General features: G+C 35.8%; 1 protein-coding gene across 10 annotated transcripts in view; it reads right to left on the bottom strand.

Moving 5' to 3' along the window:
- CADPS2 (calcium dependent secretion activator 2) overlaps positions 1-12,067 on the bottom strand; it is a 321,289-nt gene that overhangs the window by 110,792 nt on the left and 198,430 nt on the right. For all 10 annotated transcript variants that reach the window (XM_074870153.1, XM_074870154.1, XM_074870157.1 and 7 more), the window contains exons 9-11: positions 11,915-11,981; positions 5,794-5,902; positions 4,417-4,620 (exon numbers count right to left, since the gene is read on the bottom strand). In XM_074870153.1, the coding sequence (XP_074726254.1) occupies positions 4,417-4,620; positions 5,794-5,902; positions 11,915-11,981 (380 nt within the window). The remainder of the gene's footprint in view (positions 1-4,416; positions 4,621-5,793; positions 5,903-11,914; positions 11,982-12,067) is intronic.

Genomic DNA, 12,067 nt, shown 5'->3' with positions numbered 1-12,067 from the left:
ACAAGTTCCCTACGTGATGCTCTTTTGGTCAGATGGATGCTTCATTTGGAAATGTCTTCAGTGTTGATGTCATTGAATTGATGTCTTGTAATACCAATGTATGGTCTGTGTATTTGAATCCCTTTGCTACTCCCTTGCTACTTAATAAACAGGATGTGATGTTTTCTACATGGGCTCTAAACAGCATTTTAATGAAAACTGTTATAATTGATCTCTGCAAAATCTCAAATTATTTTCCTTTTGTGAGTTGTTTTGATAAGTGACATCATTCCAAAAGAGAGATGAGGAAAACTATACATCTCAGATCAAAGGATTCCTCAGCTAACTTGGTTTTCCAGTATCTGTCTTCTCTCCTTTCTTCTCTGCAAATATTTTCACAGAGACCATCTCTGAACTCCTGGTGGTGTAGGATCAGAATGATGTTTGGCATTGTGATTCTTCATTAAGACATGACAATCCCCTCATGTGCTGCTGTTACTCTTTTGTTACAACCAAGTTATTAACAGTGTTCATCACTTCAGCAGCTCTTCTAATTGTATGAATAGATCTCCTAATACATTGCTCATTAAGAAACGGCTAGCCTCCTGCACCTTTATGTGATTCAGATGAATCTATTTTTAATTGACGCTTTCCCCAAAACATTCATGTCCTTGGGGAACTTCTGTTTTTTTCTACAATCATGCATCCTTAAATACTCTGTCCTTTGCATTATAGCATGCTTATTCAGTATTGTGGAACTGAAGAGCAGTCTCTTCTTTGCTGACATTACCCTGTCTTCACTTTTATTTTGGAGCCAGCTAATACTACAAAAGTGCAGTACCAAGTTGCTTTACTTAGAAATTAAGAGATTGGCTAGTATTCATTTTAGAAGTTGGACAGGTACAATAGTAGTTTGATTCCAGTGCCACATTTAAATGTGTATTTGCCTCATTGGTAGTATAGAATATTAAGTTTCTTCTAAATGCAGTACATGAATGATCCTAAACTGCTATACAGCATCAACAAGGAGACTGCACATTCAGATCAGTTAGAGATCTGTAGGTTGGCCTTTTGGAGTGTTGCTGCTGTGCACATGCAAGAGCAACATTTCCATTTTCTGCATTTGTGATAATTGCTGTAAAGATCAGTAAGACCCTGGCTGTCGTCTTATAATCACATGTCTAGTTTCTTTTCAGGAGTTCCTGATGTGTTTGTTTTGATCCAGCTCTGAGGTGGTTGTGTTTTGTTCACCTCATTTTAAGCACACTTTTGTACAAGGAATTATCTTATGTAGAGCACCAATAACTGCAAAAAATACAGTCTTTGTTATACAAAAGGAATCTCTTACTCCTTCCTTTCTACTACTTTCTTTTATACAAAAGGAGTTCATGGTATAGATCGCAGGGATAATTCTACCACAGCTTACAAAAACTCTTTAAGAGTTTTGAACTTGAAAATATAGAAAACAGTAGAGGCTGTGAAAATTTACATCATTTACACTTATCAATTGGTTAAAAATATTAAATGTTTAATGAAATGTTTGCCTTTGACAAGTTACCATTTTCAGTTAATAATGTAATGTTAACTTTGGAAAGTAGAATTTTGTCTACAAGGCCATGGAAAATGGAAATGTTAGTATTTATTACTAGCAAAAAATTAACCTTGATACAGCTAGGTACGTGGCATAGTAATCATCATATGATGTTCTAATTTCTTTAATGACAACTTTCAGTTGTTTTTTGTATCTATCAAGAGAATTTCAGGATTAGAGAAGATATTTCATAAACACAATATTTAAAAACGTTGAAACATGTCTCCTGAAGTTGTTTTTTTCTCTACATCCAGCAGTTTAAAGATATTTAAATTTTTTCAAGTTATTGGAAGTGTTTTTTGTACATTTTATCAGGATGAGTGAGTTGAATTTCTTATCTTTTTAGAGGATGAGGAAGATGGGAACAGACTTTCAAGGCTTGAATATTATTAAATGACATTTGTTTTGCAAAGCCCTAGTTGGTTTTCTGCTTTCTGTATGTGGTAGGGGCATTACATGATATGCTTTTAAAACTAAAACAATGTGATCTTGTATTGGTTAGAAATGCTTACATGATGTATTAATTGAAGAATAAGATACATAAAAAAATAGTTGACAAATTCCCTGGTCATAACTGTATTTCCTAATACTAAAAATGTATCATAATAAAGAAAAAAATGGAAATTAATTTCACTTAATATATATAAACTAGCTCTCATGTACTTGGTGTTATATCTTGATTAAAAATAAAACACTCTCAACTTCACGCAAACATTTGTCTAGGGGGAAACAAACTGAATTTAGGAAACTGAACATATTTAAATCTGACAAAGGGTCAGCTATAGATTCTCCTTAGGAGTAAAACTGTGTCCCAAGAAAATCAGCATAGGATGTGTAAATGAAGCAGGAGTCTTAGAAAATTATTTAAGGTTGTATCAGTAAACCCTAGTCTTGCAGTTTCATAAAAACTCATTAATTTATGTCCATTTCTTCCTCAAGTGCAAAAGACAGAATAATGAAATTTTCTTCATGTAAGCAGAATTGGAGATATTACAGAAATCAGTCAAACATTGATTCTTTCAAGACTAAACCTCACATTAAATGAAATTTCACAAGTTACTCTGTTGAAAATAATTCTATGAATTAATTACAAAAATGCCAACATTGAAGTGCATTCAAACAAAGGCCAATAATAATTTAACCACGGAGTTTTGATTTATATACAGTTCAGTCATATCAGTTTGTGCAAGTTGATATAAAAGCATGCCAGAAAAATACATGATATTTTGAAGCTTTTGAGCTTCCATTAAACTGCCTTTAAAAAACCCCATTATCTTCCCTATAGTTTCCACCTAAGAACTGTAGTCTCCCTAACTGTCTAAGATAATATCAACACATGTCAATCTTGGTTTTTAATTCTTTACCACTAATTTTATGTCTAGAAACATAATTTCAATATACCTAAACTTGCACTTTTTTGTACCTTTTTTTTCTATAACTTTCCTTGCCCTGTAGTCAGCATTTTTTAGTTGCTTTCACTTTCATGTAAACCCAGTGTCCAAGAAGAGGAGCAATTCCTTGGCTGCTGCTGACTACAGTCACTTCTGTCCTTTCTAACTGATGCACACAAAGTAGAAACATTAGGAGAGGAACACAGTGAACTCCCAGTACCCAGCCCAGATCCGGGTAACGGGGAGGAGGTGAGCAGAAGCACTCCTCGGCTGTCGCCCCATATTTGCTTTTGCAGTGTTACTTACATCCTACAAAATACTTCACCTTAACACCCCCTGTGATAAATGGTTATTTTGCCCTTCCAAATTGTTTCATAATAGAAATTCAACAGACGTCAGTGCTTTTGTGAGATTAAACTATGTTTTTTTCAGTGTTCATGACAGCCCAGTCAGGATTTTACATAACTATTACTGAGTTTAACAAGCACATTTTACTGCCTTCTAATAGCAAAATGGTAAAAGATTAATTACAGGATGAATGGAAGGCCGTGAGACAGAGTGATAGCAGGACTGACACAGGAGAATGGTTTTGGGTCAACCCGCTATAGATTTCAGATATTAAGCCAAGTTGAGTCTAAAACATTTATCTCTTCTATCACTCCACATATACACATATATGATAATGTAGAAGGATTATTGCATACAGTCACATGACATTTTAAAAATTTGATGGCTATTACAAAAATCCTTGGATTGCACTCAGCGTCCAGAACAGAAAAAGAAAAATTATATATGTTTCCTATGTGCAGATATCTAAATGACAGAATATTTCCAAAGAGATTATATGAAAATTTCCAGATATGGTTAATTATGCTATCCATCTTGATTTTCTCTGAAACAATATTTTCCTCAAAGAAAGATGAGAAAAACTTAAACCTGATTATTTTTTGAAAATTTTTTATATGTAGTTTAATATCACACTGAGGTGTGCAAAAATCCAAGCAGTCCATCTAGTGCCTTTCACATCACAATGTACTGTCTGCATAGCGATTTTAAAATGACTAATATATACAATGTATGATAAAATGACCTAAATCTATAAAATTCTGAGAACAGATTGATGCTTTTCTATTCAACACTACACTGGCTGGCTATTGAAAAATATAATGTAAACTAAACACCATCTCCATGGTAATATGTGGGTCAACTGTAATGAATATGAAGCTAATTGCTGTATTTTCATGGATTATAATAAAAATAATGACCTGTAAATCAGGATTTCCCTCGATGGTAATAATAATCTGAGTTAAAGAGCTTCTGGCTAACAACAAACTGCTAGGCACATTTCCCTAGTGAATGACTGCTGCTTAATTAAACTTTATTGAGGGAGCTGCTACATATTTTACCATCTAAAACCAAAACCAAAGCCACAAAAGAAAAAGAAAGCGAACTTACAAAGTGGGGATATATCTGTGTTGACACTTCCTCCTTTAGGATTCATCTTCTGAGCTTGACTTGCAGGAATAGGCTTATATGATTGACCTGTGGCTCTGTACATGGCTTGAACCCAGAGTATTCTATCCTGCTCATCATCACTGGCAAATATCACGGTATCACCTTCTTTAACAGCATTGAAAAACATTCGACCACCCTGAAGACCTGGAGCAGGAAGTAGGAAGGTAATCTTACTAAATACAAGTTACTTCTAGATCACCATTAATGTTTATTACATTATTGGTTTTCCTCTGTGTATGTGTGTGGTGGGGTGGGTGTTAAAACATTTTACAGGTGTTAATGACCTAGAAATATGATAAAATCTAGAGCTATAAGGATCAAATGGTAATACATGGAAGTCACAGGAGAAAATATTTCCAATTTAATACCATATAATATAACATAACATAACATAATATAATATAATACCATTTCCAATTCAATTCCAATTTATTTCTTATTCATCTTCTCTGTGTCATATGTTATTTTGCATTTCTCTAACATATCCTCCTTCCTGGCATCATTTTCTTAGTTGTAACTCCCCGCCAACTTTATCTCTTCTTGAACAGAGGCAACTCCATACCTCTTACCAGTGTTGCTGCTCCTTCTTTGGTCCCTTTTTTTTTATTCCAGTGTTTTGTTCTGAGAGTACATAACCAGAACAGCACACAACACTCAATGTGGCTGCGCTGAGGAATTTTTTATGACAACATTGTTTTGGCTTTCCAAACACCTTCTGAACATTGTTTGTGTTCTCAATTATTCTAAACATTGAGCCAATGTTTCCCAAGATCAGTCTTCAACATCTTAGAAGCCATATTCATAATAAGTCAATAAGTCAAATTCATAACAGTCCACTGTGTAGGTAGAGTAGAACTGTTTTTCTCCACATGATTTCCCTCTGTCATTTTAATACTGACTTGTGCAGATTTTTCTGATATCCTCAAATTTATTTTTGATCACTCTGAGTAATTTGTGTTTGGCAAGCATTGTCATCATTCACCTTCTTTTCTAAATAATTTATGAATATACTTCACAGTACACTGCCACATGACTCCACCATCAAAAATAGAGAGAAAAGGTAAAGACTGACTAGAATTAATAATTATTTCCTTGTATCATATGTGGTCTTACAATGTTTCAGACAACCTTAGTGCAAGTTTACTGTTCATTCTTCTTACAATAAGCTTCTTTCTAAAAGCATGATTTTTCACACCAGAAAATCCTAGTGGAATAATTGCCAAAGAACCTTGGGGTATTTTGCTGCTAGATCAAAACGAGCAAATTGAATCAGCTGTTTTACACAAACATATCATACTTCAAAATCATGAAGAGTACCTGTGTGAGGAGCTGTATAATCCACAGTGTATCCTTCAAGCTGCATCAGTTCCTGAGGCTCAGATTTCTTTTCTCTGTAACTGCACATCGCAAATGTGTATTGGCTAACCTGAATAAGAAAGGACTTCTTAATTCCTGAATTCCATTCCAGAATTGTATAACACATGTACTATGGTCTAAATTAGCTTTCAGTTGTACTGAAGAAATAAACTCCATTTTACAGTGTAAAACTTTGCGTTCTTTCCCCTTCCTGCCATAAACACGTCTCTCTGCAGTTTCCTGAAATACAATGTTTTTTTGGCTGTTGCTTTACGAAAAATCGAAAGGAAGCAAATTAGGTTCTGGTAGCAAAAATACTTGGTACTGTGGTACTGACCAAACTCAGTCTACTGTGTGAGAAAAAAAGTCCCATAATCCAAAAAGCTGGAAAAAAAAGGACTTTTATCTATAAAAGGACTGTTTGTAGAAGGAGTGACACAATTATCATGCAGCTGTAAACATGAAAACATAATCTGGCCAATTCCAGTTAAAGATGGTAAGTACTAGAACCTTCAGTTTGATTTCATAGTCTAATTTCTGCATCATAGTCTAATTTCTGCATCTTTTGCACCTGTGTTCACACCCATCTGCAGGTTGCTTGTCTCACTGGATACGGCACTGTGTAGGCCAAGCAGCTTGCAGCTGGCATGAACAACATCAGTTACTTCTCATCAAGTATAATTATTAAAAAAATAATAAAGAAGGGAATCTGTCACCATGAGGTTTCAGACTCCCTAGACACAATAGAAAGTGACAAGGAGAGCTGAGGAATAAGTGACTGAAGAGATAAAGAAAGGAATATAAAGCTGGGAGAGGAAAAGCAATCACTGAAAGAAAACTGAGGTGTTCCCACCCTTAAATGAAGAGCTGGCAAGACTATAAAAGGTGACCAGAAGAAAGAGCCTGTGAATCTGTGAACACTTGAAACTTAAGGGAACTGAATTTACATGGACCTCTGAAACTCTCATCTCCAAGGACTGGATACCAAGCCAAATGACTTGTTTTGAACTATAATATAATTTCTTAGATCTGTAAAGTTATGCAAGGATCTAAGGATGGGCAAGGAGCTTGTCTGATAGACAATGGACAGTCTTTATCGCAGTTGCTGACTGCTCAGCTAACTGTTACCTAGATTTATTGCTTTGGCTACAACTCCAGGAATGATAATTTTTGAAGTAAAATTTTGACAACTGATTTCAGTTTCATTCATATATTCATCAATGTTGTACCTGTACACCACTCCACCTCAAAGTCTTCAAGTTGAAAGACTTCAACTGCTATTGACAAAAGATTTTTCACTCTCTGTAAAAGATTGATATTTTTGGAAAATAAGGATAGATATAATCTGCATAATGCTCTAAAAATATTTAATTATTTTAAGTATTTGGGGTTTTTTGAAACAGGGTGTATGCAGTGTATGGTGACTGAACATCCTCTGACACAGTGTGTACAAGCAAAAGGAACAAGTGTAATAACTCTCTCTGCAAAATTGCCATTAGGCCTTGAACGCTGAACTGATGTCTCCAGAACCACAGCAGAAGTCTACAGGTGAGAGAAATTAAACATAGGTATTCCAGTTTAATGACTACATTAGTTGTGAAGGCAGTTTTATAGGAGATAAGAATTTGAGACACACTGTCAGTCAACTAAAACTCAGTGTCAGCTTTCCACATCAAATTTAGTACATTCACTTAAGTGGGCTGTACCAAGAAGAGCTAAATATAAATAAACACAAAAAACAGTCTAGCCCATCACTTTCAGAAATTCAGATTTTCAGGCTAGAAGGGACTATTACAGCCAGCCAGCCTGTGCTCCAGCATGACATACAGGACAGAATTTAACCTCATTGTTTGTGCACTGAGCCTATAGTTTTGCTTTCATTTATACTATGTATTTTAGAAAATTACTGTATTTTGGTTTAAAGACTTTAAGTTATCCCTGAGCTGGTAGGGCAGGGTCTGGCAGCCAGGGCCCAGCCAGGAGCAGGGCAGCCACGGGCACTGGGGCAGCTCCAAACCCAGGCATTGGGCACCTCCCTGGGCACAGGCCAAGGCTGGGCCGGGATGTGGGCCTGCAGGTGAGCCTGGTTCAGCAGTGCCCATTGCTGGGCAGAGCAAGGCTGTGGGGAGATGGGGACCAGCCCTGCCGTGGTGTCACTAGGGCATGGGATGATGGCCCTGGGAGGCTGAAATGGGGTCCTCGGCTGTGGGCAGGGTGGGGAGGCCCTGGAGGGGCTGGGCAAGGACAGTTGGGGCTGGTGGTCCTCTCGGGCCCTGACACAGGGCTCAGCCCCTCTGCCATGTTATCTGCTCTAGGCCCAGAAGAAATATCACCTCTGTTACAACTTGGTATTTCCCTGTTTATATTCCCAAGAACCATATTTTCCCTCATGCACAAACACAGAGGGAGCTGTTGGTTAGTCCCACACCTCTAAATCCTTTGCAGTTAGCACTGTATTTCATGAGAACTCCCTCGTTTTCTTGTAAACTGAATGTACAGATCTAATTTTGATACCTGGCACTACAGTAAAAACATTTTTCAAATTATTCAATTTTGTTAAATGAAATAACCTGGCAAGCACCCACATCACGCACATTTTCATGCAAACAACTCCGTATAACCACGCTGTACAGACAAACTGAGTCATCAAAAAGGAAGCTCACAGAACTAATTGTGGAAATGCATAGGATGCTTGTTTTTTTCAGATTTCTTCAGCCACTATATGTTTTTGAAGATAGGTTTGTGGAAGATTTGAACTATGTGTCTGTTCATTTTTAACCTCACCTCTATAACAAGACAGAGATTATAATGCTGTTGATTTACTTTGTCAAATGTATTTGAAATGCATTCTCTTATTTTAAAGGAACAATTTATTAAAAGATATTCATGTCACATTCAGCCTTACACTTCATCATGTTGTTGAAAATCAGACATTTAAAAGTCTTTCCACCAAAGAAGCAAATAGAAAAAGTCCAGAAAATTTTGTCAGGGAAAAAGAGTCTCAACAAAATAAAGAAATACAGAACTTGCCTCATTTGTTTATACTCACAATCTCTTAAACTCTTTTCCTTATGGTTATTGGTGGCTGCTATCAGTTATTACAGAAAGAACCACCAGAACAATTTGACATTACACTTTTTAATACAGATCTATGCCTGGGTTGAAGTGTATTATTAGAAGTCAAAGAAGCTGTAGGTAGTTTTTCTTTAGAATTCAGCAAATTAGTATCAATGCTTCATGCAATAATGGGTACTCAGAAGTCAGGACTATGTACAACACATTCTCGGACAAAATCAGAATGAAACCACCTTCTTAAATAGTAATTCTTGACAGAATAAAAGGCAATCCTCTTCCTACAACTGCATTTACCTGAATTTCATAATTTTCCAGAGGTTCAAACACCTGACTACCAGCTGTTCTACTTACATTGCAACAAAGTGGAAAACCAACAACCTGTGCATGCATGACAGATAGGGACAGAGATGTGGACATGACTTATGAGCTGTGTCACTAGAGGATGTCCCCATAGGGCAGAAAGAGCCTGTTTTAATGTGCTGGGAGGAATTGTTACTGCAAACCTGGAGGCTGAATCTGTGGTCCCTGCTACAGGGAATCACTGAGCAGCCCTCTTCAGGAGTTCAGCAGCAAGAATTAGCCTGCGTGGTTGGCGTGTTTAAAAAAAAATATACATGAAACAAATGACTGACTTTTCAAACACTAGAACAGATAAAATTAAAATGACAGCAGTGAATCTGCATTCAGATTATTGGAGGAAGATATTATCAGACAGCAAATGAAGTAAAACACAGCATGTACAGCTGAGGCTTTTTACCTAATACGTTATATGTCCCCGTTTCTAGCTTGAAATGAATAACCTTTTAGAGAAGTGACTGGATTGTAAAAGGAAGAAAAGCAAATATAATGAAGAGGTTAAAATTTCCAGACTCTGTAACCTTCCTATAACATTGAGCTGTTCTTTCAGAAACCACTAACAACTTCTAGTATGTGTAGCAATAATGAAGGTGCACATTACTCTCATCACGCGCCTGGAAAATCAACATTATTAATCTAATTTCACATCTGAGTTAAATTTCTAAAGCATGTGTAAGTCACTGATATCCTTTGTCTTAGAACTGAATTTCATGGTCTTAATATTTTACTAACGTAAGCTAAAAGCTAATCTATAGAGAATGACAAGCTAAAAGCTAATCTATAGAGGATGACTCATCAATATGTCAATAATATATCAATACAGCAGACTGATATTCATTACTTAATACTTATTTCACACATATTGACTTCAGTTTATTGAAGGTGTATGTATCATGGCTGAACTATATAAATGAGTCAGAGTTGTCTGGACAGTAAATATTGATTTAACACGGTATTTTTTATATATCCTTATTGTATTGATAGCTGCTTTAAAATGAAATAGATGTCTAAATCCTATCACAGTTGGAAAATTCCTGTAATATTCTCCTCTAGTATTTGAATTTCTGCATAGAATGCAGAAGGTAGTTAAAATTAACTTGGCTAGAATAAACTGGTCTCCCAGATGGCTCCATATCACATGCACATAAAGACTACGCATCTCTTAGGTGCACACTTTAAAACTCAGATGACACCTGTGGCTTAGAGGAAGAGAATAAGGTGTTTCTTTTTGTGAAAGGGGGGATGTAAAGTAGGAGGAGTGTTAAAGGAAAACATGAAGGACAAGGGTGCATCTAGCCTTTCCCCTCCCCCCCCCCCCCCCCGTAACTTTTAAGTTATTTTCCCTTCACATCCATGACTTAACAGCAATCTTATATAGAGATCTTCTCAACCTTTACAAATCTTAATAAAGTCACAAAAAGTCCTCATCTCTTCACAGAGGACCTTGGTAAAATCAGAACCCAAATGAATTCAGTAGACTTTCCATAAGATCCTCTTCAACCTTACAACCATTACTCACTGATTATCAATATGCAAGACAATTTCTATTGAAGCCAGGGAGAACACTGTGTTGACATCAAGCTTACCAAGAATAATATGTAAATACTCTCAGCTTTTAACTTTATTAAAGACCTTGTTCAGGATTTTTCTTTTCATCCTTACAATTTTTAGGAGTAGGAGAAGACCAAGTGACTGTGACTGACAGAGTGGTAGAGAAAGGAATCAGGCTTTCTGTAAGTAGTTTTAGAAACTTTGTTCTTAAAAAAGGCCTCATTAACAGGCTTCATCCATGGTATGATGTTTATTGAGACTCACACTTTAACAGTTTGCTGTCAACAAAACAAAGAAGAATAGTGTTTTCTGATCTGACTCAGAAGAACATCAAATTTGTAACTGCAATCTGAAGGCAAGCACAAACAGAAAATAATGATTTTTCTCAAGACTTACCAAAATCATTCATTTCTCAGTTTTGACCACTCAAAATCTACTTTTTTATTCCTATGCTATTAATCTCACGTTAATGTCACCATTCACTAGCATGTTCTTAGCACTTACAGTTCTAGGTGCAGACAAAAAGTTATGAAATACCAGCTGCACATTTTTGAGGCCAAGAACAATTGCTACACTAGATTTTCTGTAAAAACTACATAATTTTACCCAATTTAATATTGCAAGGAAGAACAAAAAATAGCATTATTCAAAAAATATTTACGAGGAAGTTCTTAATAGTAACTATTGTTGCTTTAATTTTAAAGGCAGGAAATCTTTTTTAAGATAGAATAAATTAAACAGTAAGCGCAATCCACTTTGTGAAATACAACTTTATGTTAAATTGAGTGCTGCTAGAAAGCTGTTAACAGAATGTTTCAAGGTCACAACAATTTAATTCAGAAATATCTGGGTTTCAGTTGAAACATTGCTTAGTGTAGGGACTCATTTATATATATGTAAAACTCAGTCACTTTTCCATTTACTACATATGTGAATTAAAAAAAAACCCCTTGGATGTCTCTATGCTGTAAGAAGCTTGGAGTAGTGCTGCATATGTTGCCTGAAGATACTAATTTACTAATGGTCCTAGAAACCATACATAAGAAAATTGATAGTCTAAGACTACTTTTTAAATGAAATTTCATGGCAGACTACTAACCTGAACAAGAACAAAGTAGCGTTTTTTCCACCGTTTCCAAACCTTCTGTCCTAGAGCGTACAAATATCTGCAAAGGAAATAATAAAGGGAATGTTTTTCCATTAATAAGAAGCATGATATTAGGAGGACCCAATATAAATGAGTATATTCATT

This window comes from Strix uralensis, chromosome 5, assembly GCF_047716275.1.
Source record: "Strix uralensis isolate ZFMK-TIS-50842 chromosome 5, bStrUra1, whole genome shotgun sequence".
In the NCBI taxonomy this organism is placed as follows: Eukaryota; Metazoa; Chordata; class Aves; order Strigiformes; family Strigidae; genus Strix; species Strix uralensis.
This window is presented reverse-complemented; position numbering and strand designations above follow the sequence as displayed.